General features: G+C 41.1%; 1 protein-coding gene across 1 annotated transcript in view; it reads right to left on the bottom strand.

Moving 5' to 3' along the window:
- Positions 1-12,078: 12,078 nt before the first annotated feature.
- The window catches only part of LOC122994432 (potassium/sodium hyperpolarization-activated cyclic nucleotide-gated channel 2-like), a 37,654-nt gene continuing 27,426 nt past the window's right edge, over positions 12,079-22,306 (bottom strand). The window contains exons 5-8 of the mRNA XM_044369116.1: positions 19,636-19,782; positions 19,142-19,382; positions 18,884-19,048; positions 12,079-18,251 (exon numbers count right to left, since the gene is read on the bottom strand). Coding sequence (XP_044225051.1) covers positions 17,302-18,251; positions 18,884-19,048; positions 19,142-19,382; positions 19,636-19,782 — 1,503 coding nt within the window. The 3' untranslated portion in view covers positions 12,079-17,301. The remainder of the gene's footprint in view (positions 18,252-18,883; positions 19,049-19,141; positions 19,383-19,635; positions 19,783-22,306) is intronic.

Here is a 22,306-nt window from a genome sequence, read left to right on the forward strand (position 1 = left end):
CAGCAGGAGAAAGAGAGCTGGTCTGCAGCTTTACTCTTCCTGTGACTCAGCAATTTCAGAGATTCATTTTGTAAATAATCCCCGCTTCTCATTTCTGTTCCCTCCACTCCTTATCCCCTTTGCCCTTTTCACACTCCATCACCAGCTCTTCCCCTCGCTCCCAATATTCATTGATGCCTCATTACTTAATTGCTTTTGTATATAAAAATAACATCTCATCATTATAATGAATCTAAATTAGAGAAAAGGGAGACGGAACATTTGAAAACTCATCATACAACCATTGTCTTATTATCGCTTCTGTTACTAGAAAAGTGATTGAGATGGGAAACATAATCTGGTAAAATAAAAAATAAAAAAAAGAGGAAAGGCATTATTTAAATTCTGGTGGTTTGCGGTGGGATCTTCAGCTGAATACCCATCACTGACAGCCCTCATCTGTTTAGTGCAGAGAGAGACGTCAGAGGCACTTTGCTGAAAGCAGAGAGAGACGCAGGGACAGAAATAGACCATACTGGGATATCTGAGGAGAGGAGGAGAAGGGAGAGGCCTGGGGTATTCTGCCATCCGAGATAACACCGACTCTCCAGCATGGTGGGGTGGAGAATTAATGCCAAGAGAGACAATGAGGAGCATGAGTGTGCTCTGGGTCATGCAGTGAACTTGTGCGTGTGTCTGCTCTGAGACACGAGGTGGTCGAATCAGCGGAGGCCTGAAAGAAGACAGAGGGAGGAAGAAGAAAGGAAATGAGCTTCCATTTCAACCCTATTAGATTAGGAAGAGAGTCATGGGGACACTGGAGAACATTTGTAATGCAAGAGCAAATGCGTATAAAATGTAAACTCAGCAGTGGATGTTGATCATTTTTCTCATCGGCCCATTATGTATCAATTAACAGCACATTTTAGTTTAAAGCACTGACTGCTAGGCTGATAATGACTTACATTTTAATTTCACGTCATTATTCAGTCTGATATGAGAACTAATTTCTGTCAGGGGAGGCAGTGACTGACAAACAGTAACCATCTACTCAATGTCATTTTCAGTCAACACAGACATGGCAACAGTTAAAGGATCCTTTAATGCTGAAGCCAAGATTGTAAAAATACTGACGTCAAGTCCCCTCTGCCATTCCAAGTAAAGTCATATTCATTATTTTTTAATTATTTGGATTTTTTTTAAAACATTTTATTCATTCAGTTAAATGTTCATATTGTATATAAAGCTTCCTTCACATAGCCAGGAATAAGGTGGGCAAACAAATGAGAGAATCCTGTATTGTGTTATTTGTTGGCTTAAAAGTAGTCAAATTCTAATTTTATTGAGTATAAAACAACTAGAATCAGCCTATCAGTGTTAAATTTTAATTGTAGGATATAAACTTCCTACAGAATGTTAAAAGCTAATTGTCCTTAGCATCCTAATTGGTAGCTATGGTCCTGATAGCAGTTGCTGGTTTCTAACTTAGAAAAGATGCAGATGTAAGAGTTGTTATTTTTGTCAACTTTCAGCAAGCTGTACATGCTGCGTAAATCTCATCTCCTGCTTTTGTGCCCATTTTCCCTCCATAGTTTTCCTGGCTCTGGCACAGGAAAGTGACCGCTCTTAATCCTGCCTACAAAGCTCCGGATACTGAGTCAGAGGTCTGGAACTTGATGCAAGAACTCGTCATGACAACATTAGTGACTTTTCATGACGACACCTGACCTGTAAACCAGGACTCACACGCCCACCTGATATCCTCTGACTGCAAATTACGTCTCTCAACATTTTAGTCCAAAATCAGTGGGATCCTCACGTCAGCCACGTCAGACTGCAGGGTCACTGGTTTGACTTTTCCTCGAAGCTCACTGTGCCCAGACCTCACTCCCACTCATTTCATTACTCACCACTTATTTATACTGGTTTCACTTATCATATGAAGGCCAGAACTGATTGAAGCCACATTATTAACATGTGCACAGATGACATAGGTTACAGCGCATGTTCAATAAAGCCGAAATTGAGATAATTTCTTCAGTCAACTTTGTCCTGAGCAGTGGGGTCACCCAAAGGATGAAAGGACCATATCTTTTTTATTGCATCTGCGACCTCCCTCTGTTACAGTGCACTTCTTCTTTCTTGCTACCAGACTTGTTTTCCGTCTGGCCCTGTAGATAATTAGTTGAAATCATTCTTTATTTTTCCAGGTACAAATGATGCTGTTCACCTTTCCGATGATACAGGTCACATTCATTCAGATAAACCCTTGTAATTACATATCAGAATTATCATAATTATAATTCAGTGTGCAGGGAGATCCTCTGAATTATCTGAGGAAATCTGAGCAGGGTATTGACTCACATATAAATTCAATGAATATGCAATCATTGAAAATAAGTTTGTTATTTTACATGTGAAGAAGTGAATATTGTCTAATGCACAACGTGGGGGGATTAATTCATTCAAAGGAAGGTGGTGAACTCTCTCACACTGTCCACACCAGGTTTATTGAAAAAGCAACATTTCAGTCTAAGACCATCACCAGGTATTAAACTCCCAAAATGAAACATCTTACTCCAGTCACAGGTTCCTGCAATCTATCAAAATGGAATAAAATCACAAGCACCTGAGACCTGGACAGGCAATTATTTATCAACGAGTGAAGTTTAAACAGGCCAAGTGGTTGGAAGTCTGAGCATACGTGGGAACACGTTAAATTTCCAATTTCTCTTATGAAAACTGGAGCAGAGCTTTTCAGGCAGGACACTTAGGTCATGTGTGCATTATCTATCATTATTTATATATCAAAATCACTGGCTCATTCTTCTAGGCTACCAGCTGACAAGTAACATCCAATCATGTTTATTCAGATGTACGACACGGCCATCATGACCTGACACTCTGCTGATTCACTCATGCTAACACCTTTTGCTGCTACAGCTCCTTCCTCCACCTTAACCTCCTCGTTATGTGCTATATTTTTTGTATTATTCATTTAAGGAGGATGTATCATGCACATTTTCAGGTCTATATTTATATTCTGGGGCCCTACTGGAATATCATGATTTACAGTTAAAAAAACTCCTAATTTATGTTATACTGACCGTTAATGCATGCAGCCCCTCAGTTTTAGCTCCTGTCTCTTTAAGGCCCCCCTCCCAATGAGCCCGCTCTGCTCTGATTGGCCAGCTTTTGGAGGTTGCATCTCGTCCAACTTCCGACGGTTCCAGAGGCTATATAAACAAACAAGAGTAGTAGGATTTCATTCTCATTCTTTACTTGAAATGGAAACATCTCAAATACATCTGTACATGTTCAAGCCTGAATCCGATGCGAAATATGCGAGTGGACAACGTGAACAACCTTTGGAACATCCTTAGCAACAAAGGCTACAACAACAGAAAGCCATTTGTGGGCATGGGCAAACAATCTGACCTCATCACGAAGAAGAAGTAGAGGTAACATTGCAAACAAAGCGTTAAGAGCAAGCTGAAGCCCTCGCTTTTGACTTGCAGGATGCATTTTTACATACGTTCACCTCAAGTTTTTGAACTTTGACCATGTTTAACATAGATATCCAACATCATAAGAGTATCAAAATAACTCCTCTTTAACTTAAGATTTCACTGTATGCAATCCTCAAGAGAGGATTAGTCCTCCAGCTGAATCCTCATGAAACCATAATCCAATGTGGACAATGAAAATAACATGAAAAAGCAAAATTGTGCCTTAAAAGCAACAGGAAACACTCAACTCCAGTCGCCTCCTATTTTCACGCGTCCTTTAGCAAAACAGCTGATTCTCTAACACTGTGTTTGATTGTGGAAGCTCACACATCTAAGATTGTTTGGCTGTAAATAATACACACTCCTGTAAAAGACCAATGCTTCCTTGAAATAAATAAAGATAAATATGCCACGTCATGCTGAGAACAAACAGATAGACACTACGGCATACAGGCTCATTAGATGCTATGCTGAGCACACAGCCGAGCCTTTCTGTGCTTTTTTATTGCATTTGTTCGTCTTAGCAGGACTTACCCGAGGTCTGTTTGTTCCCAGGTGAGACAGAGAGATGAGGGTACTGTTAGGACCCAGGGGTACTCTGTGCGGAGTTGATGGATGCTGGTGGGATTTCTCTATCCTCCTGACAATTACCGTCACTGCTGTTCTCCCCCTCACACCCAGAAACAATGGCCTGCTTGAGATGCCTTAGCACACAGTCATCAATCTTTTCTAAGGCCACTTTAAATCACTATTGGAGATTATGTTTCTGCACAAAGTGCTGGATTACACTAGAAATGCAAGACCCCACAGCAGTATATTAGTGATTATGGTCACATAGCCAAACACAATGACGGAGCAGAACAGACTGGCCCTTAGGTTAATGCTCGACAAGAGCAAAAAGCCCCGCACAGCCGGAATTAAATAGCTCTGTTAAAGGGTCACAGCAACAAATAGTTTATCTTGTTTATAGTTTTTCTGTTTTCTGTCACTTTCTCTCTGCCTCTTCTCACTCCCACTTTACAAGCACACAATAAATCTATGGCAGCTTAGAGACAAGAAAGAATGACCTTGTGATTTGCAGAAAGCCATTTTTGTGGTGCCGTTTGTTTCACTATGCAAGCACGTCAAGAGGAGAGAAATTCGTTGCTCAAGTTTGTGTTTGAATATCTTTGGAAACATCTTCAGCATAGATGAATCCAGGTTGCAGGAAGAAGTAGTTATGTCTCCATTACGGCGATGACACTTGTAAACCCACATATAACACTATCATTTATATAAAAGGGTCTCACTGTTTGAATGCTTGTGCCAAGAAATATGTCCAGTTGATCTAGTGAAAGCAGCTATATGTTTGAAATATAGTCATCATACGCCATTAAAATACAGTTATAATCTACTAAACTTAATTTTTCAGCAAAATTTAACTGCTAGTCCAGTTTGTACAGATGGCTCTTTACTGCTCTCTGTGCTGTTCTGTTATCAGCTGCTCTAACAATAAAACTAAGACTTTGGAAAAACAAGAAGCGTAAGTCACAAGCATCTGCACCATGAAATCAGTTTTGCTTTCATATATCTCCATTAAATCCTCATGTTTCAGTTGCATTCAGACTAGTCTTGTGATACCAGACAATCAGAGATCTCCACCTACCAAAGTCTGGGGATTCCTAAATGCACGGTAGTTGCTTGAACGGCGGCAAGAATGGCTGCTAACAAACAAACAAACAAGGAAACACCATACTGGAAATTATGCTCTCCCCACCATTCTCCTCCATAGTGAACTGCATGTCACCGTACCAATATGGAGGGCTGCCCTAAAGACTTAATAATGAAACCTGGGAGACTGTCCTCAGTCTCTAGGAGCAAAGCGTTTAGAGACTGACCTGTGAGTCTACATTCAGACCGACCAGGTGGATGGGGCTGATGGTGAGCTGCCACCCCACTGATCTCTTGTTAGCTTGGTAACTTTATTATTATTATTTCCCACAGAAATTCCACTTTTACAGTATCATGTGATTTTTTTTATTAGTTTAAATTATGCTTTTATTCTGATTAAAATGCAAGAAATCATGGAGTTTTATGAAATGAATCATACGTTAGCAAGTCATTCGTGCTGGGTTAAATTTAGCTCACTTTAACATCCAGATAGTGGAGGTCAGACAGAAGTGCTACATTCATATTTTTTCACAAAGCCTGCTTATTAAATTGATTTTAGACCTGTGTTTAGAGATTGTGTTCAGTTCCACTCAGACACCGCAGTAATGGCGGTGGCGCTTGAGAGCGCAACACATATATCAGTGGCTGGATTTGTCTATAGTATCATTTTCACTTCAAATGTTACCACAGCCAACATCAAGGAAAATTCACATTTTGTATTGTATTTTGCATTCACCCTGTTGTAGAGATTCAGGAAATGCAGACGTATTTCTTGGCGAGCTTCCTAACACTTTCCAAATGAACTTCAATTTGACTTAATTCATTTAGGCAGCTGGTTTGCTTGGAAAGTAAGTTGTCATAGAAGTCAGTCCCCGTGTAATTAGCTACAATCGCTAATCTAAGGGTGTAATTTCTATGTTTACTTTCAGGTTGGACTCAGAGGCAAGAGTTAAATGATTTATGTAAAACTGAAGTGTATTTGCAAATAGTCAGGAGGCTTGCAATGCTTGCCACAATATATTGTATATTGTTTTTCCAAACTCTGCGTTAGCCTAACGAGCTACAACAGAGGCTAAAGTTTTATACATATTCAGAATGGACACAAATTTGAGAATAAAACCTTTAAACATTACAAGATGTTTGAATTAAATTTAAATGTTTAAATGTTTAAAGACATAACACACACACAAAGATTGGGAGGTAACTTAAGTGATGTAATTTGAATGTGTGTAGTTATTAAAATCGTTGCAATGAGGGGCACACTTGGATGGTGAATTTTTTTTTTTCTTTCTGTGCGTGTGTGAATGTGTGAGTGTGTCTGCTCTGATGAATAACCACAGAGTCACTGAGTACAGACCTTGACAGAGCAGAACAGATCAGATGATTCAGACGCCAAAGCATTGTCCTGGCTCTCATCACTTCAGCCGGCGGCCCAGAGCAAATATTATCGGTGGAGGTGGATGATGGAGTGAAATTATTGAGCGGGGGCCTTTGTTTCCTGTTGCAGAACAATCACAGCTGAAAGAGCCTAAAGACTCGAGGAGGTTAAATGTTTTGCTAACGAAACAAAGTGCTTGAGGAAAAAAAGGTAATACCTGCCTGGACATTTTTTTTCCATTTCTCCATGAATCATATTTCCTGTTCTCTATATTTCTTGTATATCAATGCTTTGCTCTCTGCATCAGTTTTTTTTCTTCATCCTCTCTCTTTCTCTCCTGTTCTTTTGGCCAGGGGGTTCATGGACGTTTCTGGGTCGTCTGTAATGGGAAGTGTTTAGCAGAGCAGATGCATGGAGAGCTGCTCGGGCCAGCTGCTCACTGAGCCCAGCAGCCAGCCTTTTAGCTTATCTTCTCTCCTCTGCCTTTCCTCTCATCTCATCTCATCATTATCTTTTCTCAGTTTCATGACGAAAGCTTTCAGAAGCTGTAGGTCTGAGCAGGGGAAAATTTCATATGTCGGGATTTATTTGCCAATTGGGGGGCAGCAGAAACAAGTTGTGAACACAATATTGACATATCACCTTTTAAGTTGATATGCTGAACTTGTTAGCAAAAAGTTGCTTATTTACACATTCAGCAGTTAAAGAGCAACATTAACATTGATTTTGAGTCATGTTTCTGTCCAACTGATGAATCTAAGTGCAATATTCACTCTCCTTTAGCTCTGTTTTTGGTCTCTACCAAAAAGAAATATCTGGCTCTTTAGCTGCTAAATGCTCCACTACATTTGTCAGCTAGTTGCTAACTGTGTTTGTTTGCCATTTGGTGCTGAGCAGGTAGTGTAAAGTGGGTTTTTAGAGCTTTTTCGCTGAAAACAGCTGCCTGCTGCGGCCAAAAATGACACTATGAAAGCTGCTACCAAAACGGTAAAGATGCTGGCTGGTAGACCAAAACAATAAGCTGAAAGATGCTATAAATCTCTGTAAAACTGAGAGGAGCTACAGTCGGGTGATAATTCTCTATAAGGCAAGTTTGTTTGTGCAGCACATTTCAACAACAAGGCAATTTTTGTGCTTTACATAAAACATTAAGACAAAGTGCAAATGAAACATTATGAAAGGACATTTAAATACATTTAAAATAGTTAGAGTTAAGAAAATAGAAATAAGTTAAAATACAATAAGACAGATAAAGTGAGAATAAAAGTTACAGTGCAGTGTAAGAAATGAAACCAAAAGCCTCAGATTTGATTTAATAAAAGGCAGCGGTAGGCAGAAAAGTCTTCAGCCTTGATTTAAAAGAGCTGAGAGTTGCAGCAGACCTGCAGTTTTCTGAGAGTTTGTTCCAGATAAGTGGTGCATAAAAAATGAATGCTGCTTGTCCATGTTTAGTTTTGACTACGGAGACAGAAAGCAGACCTGTCTCAGACAACCTTAGAGGTCTGGATGGTTCGAATCAGGCAAACAAATCCAAAGTGGAAAAGGCAGGCAGGTAGGTCAAAAAAACAGGCTGAAGGTCTAAATCACAGGAACAGACAGAATAAGGTTGACTAGAACATAAATGTCCATAGAAGCAGCAGCAATGACAAACTGGCAGAGAACAAAGGAAATGGACCGATAAGTAATGAGTGTCTGATGAGGGAATGAGTTGCAGTTGAGGAGTGGGCAGAGTAGGCCAGTTAACTGCAGGACCAATGAGAAGTGGGAACAGGAGTGTAGATGCGGAAAGGAACGAAAGTCCGAGGGCATCTGTTGGACAGCTTGAGGACGGCAGGTCTGGGGAGTTGGACGAAATTACATGGCGTAGGAGAAGTGAGGAAGGGCTGGAGATGAGAGAGTGTGGCTGCAGAGACAGACTGAGGAGCAGACTGTCACACCAACAGTAGTATTTTGAGATCAATTCTTTCACCAACGGGATTGATTTCATTCATTGATTTAGATGAATGTAGATTTGTCACAATGAGTGACACCCCTGACATGACACAGTGTCATTTGATACATTGTTATCATAAAAATATCAGTTATAGCTGCTTTAAAGATGTTACGTTGAGAATAAATAGTTGCTGAATTATTTCACTTTGAAAACAGTGTTCAGGGACTAAGAGGTCACAGGCTCATAATTTATATAAGATACTGTACTGTATGTATGAGCTGCATACTTTATGCAGGCTGTGCCCTTGTTCCTGTTGTTGCCCTCTTCCTCCTCCTCCTCCTCCTCTTCCCCAAAAGACTGTTCATTACATAATTTGTTGCTCTAAGCAGATATACAGTACTAGATTTTAAAAAATTACAGTTGAATTCCTAAATTTAGTGAGAAATTGTGTTATAAAATCATCTCATACATCTCATTGCATAATCATAAATAAAACTTGATGTATTTTGCATTATTTCACAGAAAATATACAGTAATGTATGTAAACATTTTGAGAAGAAACTATCCATAATCATATAAAATACTTAATAAAAAAAATAGATTAAGATCATGTTTTAAAAAATGTATGAATTTCTTGAGATGATTGTGGCCACAATATAAGAATCATACAGTTCATTGTACAAAATGGCTGAAATACAGTTGGATTTATATGTGTAGTGGGTGAAAATATGTGTGTGATCAGTTTTTAACTAGAAATTATAGCAGACGTTGTATGTTTTGTCACATGTGGTATTCATAAATTCTTGGATTAGTGGACACTGAGGGGGAAAAAATCTCTTCACCATTTCCTGTCTTATGCTGTATGCTTGCAGTAAGTGTGCCATTGAGTCGTGTGACTTGTAGCTGCGTGTCCTTGGATGAAGACTGCATTGATTAGTCAGAGGAAAATATCTCTATTTGAACAATAAAAGACAACGAAACAACCCCCATGCAGGACCAAAGATAACAGGACCACCCAATTAAATTGAATTTTTCTTTCTAATTAGATGACACAGAAAGATCATGTGGCCCTTCTTGTCACTTACTGTATGTTTTTCTCTTGATCATTTCAGTTTGACGCACTTCTCACTTCCTCCCCACCCACTGTCCAGCAACTGTGATGTTACTGAGGCGGCCTGCGGCTGTTAGATGATTTACTCTCTCTCTCTCTCTCTCTCTCTCTCTCTTTCTCTCTCTTTCTTGCTCACTGACTCATTCATGGACACAGAGCTCGGACCAAATGCTAATCCTGGCATTCAGATTTTAGCTGTGTTCTCTAGACGCTCCCCAGTGCAGAGACATGGCTGAAGGAGATTCAGCAGTAGGGAAATTTGAGGGCAGCAGGGTGAATGCTTGTGCCTGTGTGTGTGTGTGTCCTCTTTCCATACACACACACACACACACACACACACACACACACAGAGCACATTCACAAGAACACCTGCAAATGTTACAACAATAACAAACGTCCTTATGAATCGCTGATGCTGAAAATGCAGGTTTGGTGTACTGGGAAGACCTGGAGGACACAAATGTTTTGGCTTCTAAAAATGGACAAAACAGCAAGGTGATGAAGACCTGTGCACAGTGGTGGAAGAAGTACTCAGATCCTTTACTTGAGTAAAAGTACCAATACAGCAATGTAAAAATACACCATTACAAGCAAAAGTCCTGCATGAAAAATCCTACTTCAGTAAAAGTACAGAAGTATTAGAAGCAAAATATACTTAAGGAATTAAAGTAAAAGTACTGATTTCATCCCTCTGACTGATATTATATATGACATCATTAGATTATTAATACTGAAGCATCAGTGTGTAAGCAGCATGTTACTGTTGTAGCTGCTGGAGGTGGAGCTAGTTTCAACTACTTTATATACAGTTAGCAAGTTTAGTCCAGTGGTTCCCAACCTAGGGGTCGGGCCCCTTCAAAGGGTCACCAGATAAATCTGAGGGGTTGTGAGATGATTAATGGGAGAGGAATGAAAAAAAAAGTTCTCACACACAAATCTGTTTTCAGTTTTTGGACTTCTTATCTAATCTGATTTTTGGTGAAATATTGGATCATTTGTACATTTATTGAAATGAAACCATGTGAGAAGTTTAGAGGGAAAAATCACTATTTAATGGAGCTGTCAAATAAATATAGAGTAGAACGTACAATATTTCCTTCTCAAATGTAGTAGAGTGGAAGTATAAAGTAGCAGAAAATGGATATGCTAAAGTACCTCAAAATTGTACTTAAGTACAGTACTGCAGTATCCAGTACTCCAGTACCCCAGTTTCCAGTTTCCAGTGCACAGGCAGTGGGAGGAAACTGGAAGGAGATGGATGGGAAGGGACAAGGGTACCAGTAAACGGCTAAATAAGCAAATTGCCCTCTGGAGGTAAACAGCCAGGGGGGTAGTGCAGGAGATGCTGATATGATTAATTGAAGTAGGACAACCAGGGACACAGCAGAGGAAACGAGGTAGAGGACAATCCTCGGCCATATACAAGATGAAACTGTATACTCAGACTACATATAGCTTCACAACTTGGTGTAGTATCTGCCTGCAGCCACTATCAGTACATTGCTTCCTCATTGAATTACAATGAAATGGATAGATAGAGAGAGAGAAAGAAAGAGTGAGAGAGAGAGAGAGTGTGGGTGTGTGTGTGTGTTTCAATTGAGTGGAAGAGAGAGAGAGGACATTATGTCACGTCAAGGTAAAACTACGTACACGCACTGCGGATCGCCTCACCCACATTTGTACCAGTGCCGTGTAGATCTGAGGAGGCAACATGACTGGTGTAAAGCTCTGTGTAAAAACCTCACCTTGCATGTAATTTTAATATTTCTATCTCAGTGTGCCATGCATAATCACTGAGTATCCAGACAGCAGTGTATGTGTGTGTGTGTGCGCGCATGCATGCGGAAAGCAAAGGAAAGGAAATAGACAGAGGGGGAACGGGTGGGTGCTGCTCCCAGGCTGCCAGAGGAGTGTGTCCTTGGACTGCCCTCATCTCTGACGCACACACCCACCCACCCTTTCACACACGCATGCACACACACACACACATACACACACACACACACACACACACACACACACACACACATTCCTGCCACTGGTTCATTTACTCTCTCTAAATATCAGACAAATACAAAACTAGGGCTTGCATTTGCACTCGTGCTCTTAGGTACAGGAATAAATACACTTGCTGCTGTGCTGCGCTCATTCACATGCACACACAAGCGGAAAGCTCTTAGACGGAGCTCAGACATCTCATCAGGGATGCAGCAGAGCCCCTGTCTGCAGAGAGAGAGAGAGAGAGAGAAAGAGAGAAAGAGAAAGATCTCATCTGATGTGGGGTAGAATGAGGGTGGAGGGGTTGCTGGCTGATTTACAAGGTTGAGGTGTATGTGTGTTTGTGTGCATGTGTTTGCAGCTACCAGTGTAACTCCAGGAAGTGCATTAAATGTTCACACACACACACACACACACACACACACACACACACACACACACACACACACACAAACACTGCATCCAAACGCAGCATACTGACCAACAAAAACACACCAATGAATAAATGTCCACACACAGATAAATATGCCAATGCGCTCATCTTTTTATTGCACAACAATGTATCGTCTTTTTACGAACGCTTAAACAACATTGCCACTGACTGACAGACCAGCTTATTGAGAGAGACCAGGGTGTGGCTCTGTGTTCTCGGCCAGCAGAGGTGGTGGACAAGACAGCCTTTTGCATGCAAGTTCAAATCAGCCCCGTGCCCTCACCGCCAGCTGTGCATCTCAGTCTGAAAGGACTGGACGGCGTAAAATATCGCCAGCATCCCAAGCATCACCCTGATCCTTTGAGGTCTATTTGGAAGTGCTGCGGCTCGGACTGGGAGCTGATTTGTCCCTGGATTATAGACATCAACTTAGACAGAGCTGGAGTTCTGAAATACTTGAACCTTTTTGTTAAGAGCGGAAGCCGAGCACAGCCTGAGATGGTTGCAGACTGGCCTCTAGAGAGAGAGAGAAAGAGAGAGAACACATGCTGTGTCATATATCTGTGTTGTTGTCTACATAGTGCTGGTAAAGTGTGTCTGGATGCCCACACCGAGCTGCTCGTGCAGGCTGTGGAATGCTACTAAGTCTAGAGATGTGCTAGAGTCATTTCTAGGAGCATTACAGTGTTTTTTGTTGTTTTGTTTTTTTTTTTTAGATCAAATGGAGTCGTGACCGTGTAACACTTTCCAGCTTGTGCTGGCATCTCTCTCGGCTTCACGTGGGTAATAAACCCCTAAATGGCATCATATTCTCAAGTGGGACCAACATTATAGAAGGAAAGGCACAGGAACACACACACGCACACAAACTCAAGCACACAATACACAGAGTCCTGAAGCAGAGAGAAGGCTTAGGTAAGCTAAGCAGGCTACAGTAGCTACGACACAAAGGTTTAACTGTTAGACTAAATAAAATCATTGTACAGTTGTTGGTACACGACAATGTCTAGATTTGAAGGTCCCACTAAGAATCGTACACAGAACTCTGCTTAGATAAGAAAAATACAAGCATGCACTCTGCTATTATCTGTCAAGGTAACTCAACCAGGAGTCAAGCTCATGACTGCTGTGGCTCGTGAGCCAAATTCAGCGTTGGAAAGATTTTTTTTTTTTTTTTTCAAAATGGCAAACACCAGATCAGTGTGCAACCAGCATCAGAGTTCAACTGTGCAACTTATGGTTTGAGAAAGATTTTCCAGCATGTTCACAGCCTAGTTATGTTTCTTTATATTGTGCAGGCATCTCCACAGTTTGTTTTTTTATATATCATTTCTTTGTTATTTTTGGCCCTGTGCAGCAAGCAGGTCATCTAAGCTAACGTCTATACTGCCGATATCCACCAGAAGCCTGTCAGAGCTCACCCTCTCACTGTAGAAAATGTTTCTTGTACAGCAGGTTGTGGTAAAAACACAACAATGTGCCCCACATCTCTGTGTATACCATATGTACAGAACATGAAAGTACAGAGTACAGCGCGCATGGTGTTGGAAGGCTCAAACCAACAAAAATGTGCAATTTTGTGTTTCCCAAATCAGGGAAAATTATATATACTGACATTGTCATTTTAATTCAGCAATACTAGTCTTCATCTAATGTTTTTTTACATATATTGCAAGTTGAAAATAAAAACACGTATTTGCATTTTTACAGGCACATACATACCACAAAAATAGACTATGTGGAAACTAGATATACTAGGCACAAGGTATATACAGTCCGTGTGCATGGGGCACATTGTAAAAACAATAACCAAACAATAACCAAACAATAACCAAACAAAATATACTGATAAATCAAAGACACTTTTACAAACGAAAAGAATACCCTGATTTGCTAACATATCAACACCAAGGCATTCGGTACCTTTAATATCTGGTACAGCAAGAATGAGAGGTTTGAAACTTAGATACTCTCAATAATTGTCAGTCAGTGTCAAACATGTGTGAGGGATTTCAATCCCACTTCACAGCAAGGTCCAGAAGAAGAACCATTAAACAATCGCACCTTGAACCCCCAGCCATCAGGAAAATACAGCGCTACGGCACGCACACAGCAAGTCGATGGTGGCTCGGAGCCAACTGACTGAACACACTTGTGACACAGACACGAACCAGATAACTGACAGGAGTGTGTGCTTTGGCCAGGGCTGTATCAGCCTCATGGCTGAGGGTTCAAACAGAGTGGTACTGATCAAAGTGTCTGGGATGCCATCCTTTGAGTGGGAGTGAATTACACACTACAGTATCTTACTGGATGGATGCAATGAAACAGACACGGTGCCTGATATTGCCTGAAACATTAGCTCTTTTAACTCTCCTTCCATCTTGCTCTCACTGACTGTGGACTCATTCAAATAATATCAGCACAGTCCTGATAGCAGCTTAATAGGGCAAACTCTGGTATTAGCACAAAGGAATAGGGAAGAGGACCAATTGATTGCACTGGAACAGTATTGAAGCACACAACAGCTATTGACTCAAATGGACCCGGTTCATTCACAATCGTATTGGCCTTTTGGCATGTACCTTTCCCATAGGAAAAAAAGCAATAGAAAAATCCTGTGTTGCCAATGAATCAGGTCGCAGCATTGTGACCCAGGTATGACAAAGAACAAGGTTTAGTGCATGTTATTGATCAAACATAAAGTGAAAATGCAGCTGCTCTACAATAACAATGAGCCAGGGTTTACAAGCCATATGAATGAAGCCCTTGGATAAAAAATAATCACCTACACCTTGTTTAAAGATTTAAACAGCTCTCAGGGAAAGTGATCGGAACAAAATGGCAGCATCAAGCGAGATATACTAATAGCAATCTAAGGGTTATGACTCCACCAGTTCCTCCTTGTTTTTCTAAGCCAATCAAAATTCAAGGGGAATCTTTCAGCATGGTTAAATCAACAAGTTGATTATAGGAGGATAGACAGGCCTACATAAATCAATGGAAAGCCACGCTGCGGCAATCAATACATCTCTCTGGAAAGGTAGCAAACCTGAGTGAAATGTCCATTGCATCGATTTTACAGTTTGGCTCTGGATCAATGCTCAGAGCTGAAAAAGTTGGACACCGTGTTTGTTTAACACATTGAATCAGCTGCCTATTTTGTATCCCAATTGGATTCACTTTTTGTCCTTACAGTTTAACCAGGTAATGGGTCCAGGAGAAGTACCGCAGCCGTTTTAGAAGAATAGAGCATTGATTTTCATTTTGATTACAAGGTCATAGTGCAACACAAGGTGCTTAACTGGATGTCCTCAGTGTTTGCTTTGGACAGAGGAGTTCAAAGTGGTTACGTCTCGCTCTCGCCCGATTCAATAAATGAATAATTTAAAAAAATGTATCCTCTCATGTTAGATCTGGGGGGGGTGGGGTGTATGGTGGGTGGGGGTAGCATACAGGATAAATAACAGCAACGTTCAACCCAGAGAAGCATCATCAAACCTAAAAAGATCGCACAGACACTCAGCAACACATACAGCAATGCCCACAACCCCCTTGCATCATAAAAGCCTCTTTAAATCTCCATCCCTTTATTTACATGGCAGTTTGTATCTGATTAGCTCTCTTCCTTCTCGTATGGCATACATTCAGCAAGAGAAGGCTTTTAGGTTCAACAGGATCAGAATATTTAGAATAAATATAACCAAAAGCCTCAACTCAATCTTAAATTTGATTACTAGGATTGTTGTGGATCAAGATGTTGAGACATTCATAGTAGTTTTCGGGTGACACGGGGCATTTACTTCGATATGGAGCAAAGATATTTTACAAGTGAGGCCTTCATGCCCCATTCATCTTACAATTTCACACCTTCAAATGGGCTGTAAAGTGACATTTTTTGAGGATCTGAATTGCTGAACTCAAAGTGTGGATTCCTCCTGCGACTCTTAAACAGTTTGCCCCTTCTGTTTTTTTTTTGTTGTTTTTTTTCACTAAAATGACACTGCACATCCTCTCATTCCCTCAAACATTTTTGGTTAAGGTAACAACATGGTCACTGGATTACAATACCTCAAGTGAAGCCACAATAGCTGCTGGATTCTTTAAGATTTCACATTAAAAAGAAAAAAGAAAGAAGAAAGAAGTTCACTTTCCTGTACAGCATATGTATAGATATTGGTATTCATATATATTTATATATATAGGCGGGGTAGAGTATTGCAGAATTATATTGCATGTGTTAATCAATAAACCTAGACAAAAACAAGCAAGTATACAGTATGGGTTGTTCACAAATGTTTCTTTCCAATAAAGCTCAGATTATTTAACCGCTTTTGCCTTCAGGGTTACAATCAGTACGCTGACCAAACAGCTGACCACTTCCCAGATGTTTCATGAAAACGGGTCAGTGCCACCATCAGCACGTCAAACCAATCGCGCTTGAGCCGTGTAGAGAGTGTGTGAGTCCATTCTCTGAAAATATAACCAAAACATACCAACAAACTCACGCACACAAACTTACACCCACATATATACATACACACAAACCAAATATATGGCTTCTAACGTTGAATCAAGGCAGTTAAATAAATGGCATTTTCTTCTATGTTTCTTTTTTAGTTGATACAGACACAACCAGACTTTGTGTTCAAGCTCAACTTTGGTTTGGGTAGATACAATGAATATAATATCCTTCCGTACTTTTTTCATCAAATATTTACACATCGATGTAAGATCGACCAGCGGTCTAAAACACTAATTTCACTACTATTTTAAACAATATGAAGAGCAATGTGTTCTTTTGCTACGACAGCTTATACGGAAAAATTACACTCAAAACACTTTTTGAACGCTTAAAATGTCATTGTCATTTGACCTCAAGTCCCTGATTTTCATTTTTAAGTCCAGCTCCTGCTAGATTGCATTGCATGGATTCTACACAGTATGCAAATGTTACATTAATCATACTTTTCTTCATATCTTTACAGTAAAGACAGCGATATACAGTAGGTGTTTGGAAGCAGAGTGTAAGGGGTGATACTAAGACTAAAGGTGCTGGCACAGTAGATTAGACCAGTTCCACCTTATAGTTATACTAGTTTAATTGTATAGACTCCTCCTAGCCAAAGTGTCTCAAGACTTTGAGTTGCTCTTTTCCTTCTGCTGACACCAGCGCACTGTGCATCCAGGCCGAATGACTTGTGGCGCGGGCAGCCGATTGGTCATTTAGCAGGCTGACAGATCAGCTGAACTGACCTAAACAAACAAATTCTCCTACAAAAAAGGCATCTCTCCTGAACTCTACCAGGGTCACAAGTTGGAAGACAGCCGGGATCTGGCAGAGTCTAGCTCTGGAAGGCTGACAATTGAATCTTTCTTGGGAACTCCAGAGTCTGGAGGTCCTGATCCAGCAGCTGCTGCTACTGCTCCTACTCCAGCAGGTCCACTGGGAGGAGGTGTGGAGGCAAAGGCCACCCTCTGTTGCGCACCAGCTGATCTCCCCACCCCTGAGGGCCCAGGCAGGCTGGGGTGAGGTGGCTGAGAAGGGCCGATCGAGGTGTTGGAGGTGCGGGTGGAGGGCGGAGGGCTGGGGGCTGCAGAGGCAGCTTGTGGTGTTCCCTCCTGTGGGAGTGAAGGCTGGGAGGCAGACAGGGCGCGGGTATCCTGGCTCAAGCTGCCTGTATGGAGGGAGTGGGTGCTCTTGTGTGAGGCAGGCCTCTGCTGGGTCTGTGTGGGGCTGGGTGCATGGTGCTGTACAAGGGACAACTGGGACCCAGACGGTCCTGCACTCGCCATGTACTGGAAAGTCCGTCCTGAAGCTGCGAGCGGGCTTTGGACAGGTGGGCTGGAGACTGCAGATCCAAACATCCCTCCGAGCGTCTGAGGAGGTTGAGACTGAAGAGGAGACATGGAGACTGGGCTGGACAGGTTCTGCATCACCTGAAACCTTCGCACCATACGGGGAGACTGCAGAGTCCCTGGACCCACCAAAGGACTCGCCATCTGAGGGCAGAAGCTCATGGCCACAGCCTGCTGGAGGGTGGCGATAGCAGAGCCTGTCTGTGACTGGCCAGGAGGAGCAAAGATACCACCGATGGACGGGGTCATAGACATGGCCCGCGGCCGCTGCAGGTCCACCAGCTTCACCATTTCACGGTCATACTTGACAATCTCCTGGATCATCTCGTTCTCCTGGTTGTTGAAGACACCCGAGTTGAGATCATGCTGAACCTTGTGCATCAAGATGGAGTTCTTTTTACCTATAGAAACAAAAAAGCATGGACTGATTATTAAAAGACAAAGTATACACAGGGAAGAGAAAGGACAGCACAGGGAGGACGAATGGAGAACAAGGCATGAAAATGTGTAAACAGGAGGATTTAGAAATGGAGAACCATATGAGTTAGATATACCATGTGATGTCCTTCACACCAGGTACATCCTCTAGCCGAACTAGCCCTGAGGAAAATGGACGTGTCACCCTGTGCTCTCATCTACTGTTACAGTGTCCCGTATCATTCTGCGGGAACAGCACAGCTCGTTTTACTGCCGACTGTATTTCAACATTAATATTCTGCAACCATTTCCTGAGCACAATATATGTATTTTTTGTTTTATGTACAGGGGTTCATTTCAGAGTGCTTTTTTTTATTTTATTTTATATGAAGAGCAGCATTCAGGCTGATGATGGCAATATGGATGCTAATTTGTGTGTAATGCTTTTAAAATGCTAATGTTATTTATAGATGTATTTATTTCAGATGTTTGTCATTATGTCTCTTTTATCCATTTTACTGTGAACAACTTTTCTGATCATCGTGAACTGAATGAATCTTCCTAAATTAGTTCAGCTGTGAGTCTATAGTTTGCTTTTTTTGCTGTTGTTTTTTACCAATGCGGTCTAGACGGTCAATAGCAACAGTCTCGAAGGCTCGTCTCATCATGGGATATTCTTCCAGCACCTCGTTGAAGTGGTCAACAGAGAGAGAGTAGAGTCGACAGTAAGTCTCGGCTCGGACGCTGGCTGTTCGCCGACCCCTCGTCAATAGACAAATCTCTGAAAGAAGGGAAAAGAAAGGTCAATGGCTTAATAGAAGAAGGTAAAAATACCATTAAATGCATTGAAACAAAGCCACTAAGTGTATCCTACCTCCAAAATATGAGCCATCAGAGAGTTTCATTGCAAGGGTGCCCTTAGTGATGACGCTGCAGACTCCATGCTGGATGAAGTACATTTTCTTCCCAATGGTGCCCTCCCTTATAATGTAGTCATGTGGCTGGAATACTTCAAAGCGCAGCTTGGTCAGCATGGCGGTCACAAAGTTTGGCTCTGCGTTGGCAAACAGTGGCATGGAAGCCACCAGCTTGCGACAGTTGAAGTTGACAATTTCCTAAAAATGGAAACAATGTTTGGTGCAAACAAATACAGAGAAGCTTATGTCAAATATGCAACTGAAGCACTACACTGAGGTCGAGTTTGGGATACACTATAAACTATAAACTATAATCTACTAAATAAAGGTCAGAATTTAATTAATACATCAGTGAAACTAGGATTACAATAAACATACCACTAAAAATCACAAGATAATTAAAGAAAAATTTGATATACATGTCGGAATTGAATGTGTTTGTGTATCTTACCTCTCTTAGAGGCTCGCTGAGTTCTCCCAGAATGCTCTCCTCATCAAACATCTTGCCCTGATATCTGTGCTCATAATAGTCATGGATTTTCTGTCGGAAGTCAGCGGGCAGCTTGTGGAAGGACATATACTGCTCCACTTGTTTGTACTAAGAGGGAGCAGGTCAGACAGAGATAATGTTCTGTTAATGCAGGGCGTATAAATATTTTGTACAGGAAAAAAAAACGCTTTTTATAAATCCACAGTCAGCATGTTAACTATTGTATTATAATCGCCTAACCAGAGATGAGGGCTTTTCTTTTTCCTATGTAACGATGTTTGTATTGTCCTTGTGAAAGGATAAGTCCAGTGATGTGCTTTATTTTTCTTATTGTCAGCAAATCCCATAAAAAGACAATAAGCGACAATAAAATGATGCCACTAACGGGTATTGTCTGTGTAACCACACTCTGATATACTGTAGCTTCTATGACCCTATAAATATCCAAAAACTATTAAAAACACATCAGTGAGCCACACCATTGCACTCTGTGACATGTTCCTTCATTATGATGAACACAGGCACCATAGTTTATTTTGAGTATATCTAACACACACAGTCCTGCTGCCATAAATACTCACTAGAGCACCAAATTTGCAGCTGAAAATAGTCCCTAACAAAAGCACTATTTACTCCTGTTTCAGTAATATTTGCTAAAAACTACAGAGCCCAGCGGTTATTATTTAACCTTTTTAAAAATGAAAATATATGCAGTATTTGTGGCCCATTCATGTATATCTTCAGGAAGCAGTGAGCTGGGGCTGAGTGCCACAGGCAGGTTAGGAAAGTCAGACAATATTAAGAGACAGACTAAGGTGTTATTTGTTTTGGCTTTCTCATGGGATTTGCTGACAACAAAAAAGATATAGAATATTGTCAGCTTTATCCTTTAAATAAACATAAGTAAATAGAGTAAGCAAATACAATACACAAGCAATGTGAACAAAAGACAAAGTCACCTATCAACCTTGAAAAATACAACAATTACACAAGTTTTGAAGCATAAGGGATCAGATAGTGTGTGTCCATATCTTCACACATTCCCATATGTATATATATATAATGCCTACTTAGCAACATTTTTGACATGTAAAGTACCAGTCAAAGGTTTGGACACACTTTTTTGGTACTGTATGTTTCTGAGAATGAAACAACAGCATTTTATCTGTATTTCTTCCAGTGTGTCAACAAACACAATACAAACATCCACAGAAAACAGTGCGAGCACATGCCCTTCAGCTGTCAACTGAAATGAACACACTCGCCCCTTTGATCAATGCTCCCTAGAAGTTAATCAAAGCCAGATCAATAGAAAGTGAAGGGTCCAACATGACAACAACACAAACAATCAGCTTCTATTGTTGAGATATGCTAATCGCAGTCCATCCAAAGTGACCACTGAGAAACCAAAAACTACATGGCCGGGCTGCAGACGGAGGAGAGATAGATGTGGCAGTAAACAGAACAGACAGTAAACTGTTTTGAGAAAAAGATTTCTCCTTGTACTTTGCTGTCAGACTGTGTGCACTTCAACACCGCTCAGATGGAGAGCTTCATAAGACTGCAGCTCAACCCTGCACCCATAAAGCTGTCTGAAACCCAATTTTGAGAGGGCTGTATTGACAGCTCAGCGGGTTGGCACATACTGTGTACTCACAACTTGCAGGGGCTGAGGAAGTCATCCTACATATCCCCTCTATCCCGTCGATCCTAAAATGGTACTGTTTGGTGGATTAACACCGCAAAACTGTCAGCTGGCATCAAGTGACATCCCCTGACAGTGGCTGACAATGGCTTTAGCAGGTTTGCTTCAGAGTAGCAAGACTGCTGCTCTACTGCAAGGTCCCAGGTTCAGTTCTGCAACAGACAATATTGTGTCAGCAGCCGCGTGTCCTGTGCAAAACAATGAGGTCCACCTGTTCATACTCTGTACCTTGTGCTCTCTATCATCAAGAGCATCAGATAAACTCCTAAATTGGGAATTGTTTACTATCTGAGACAGACAGACTGGCTCTCTGTTTCTACAAGAGAGGCACATTTGGCAAACAAAGATTTCAGCTTAACTGAATACTAAAAGTGTACACAGGGAGGATGCTGGCTTCATGACAGCAGTGCAGTAACTCATGTTGAGATGAAAACCATCCTAGTGACTCGATAACACTTTAATTCCAGATAATATAATGTTTGAACCTGAATTACTAAACTTAACAGACGCCCCGCTGTGATTGCTATTTCACATAACTTGGTCACATCAGTAAGAAAATTCTTGAGACTACAGTATTTATTTCCAGTATGAACAGGGCCATCAGGTAGTATTAGAGTTGAGACACATTTTATGTTGTGCTGGCTCTGAATTGAAACAATAGATCTGGGGGTGGCGCGCTGACACTAAGATTCAATTTGAGGGTGATTACATTCACATCAGCTGAACTGTGTAGAAATTATAGCTCTTACTATAAACAGTCCCCCAATTTCAGGGGACAGAGAGTAACAACATAAACTTACATATTTCATATTCGATTGAAAATCCAGTGCAGTAAATAACTGACTGGACTCTATGACCCAAAAACATCAGCAGACCTCTTGGCGCCTTCCCTCATGATGCTCTGCCAGGTTTGTATTTAAGCCATTT

The sequence above is a fragment of the Thunnus albacares genome, chromosome 12, assembly GCF_914725855.1.
Source record: "Thunnus albacares chromosome 12, fThuAlb1.1, whole genome shotgun sequence".
In the NCBI taxonomy this organism is placed as follows: Eukaryota; Metazoa; Chordata; class Actinopteri; order Scombriformes; family Scombridae; genus Thunnus; species Thunnus albacares.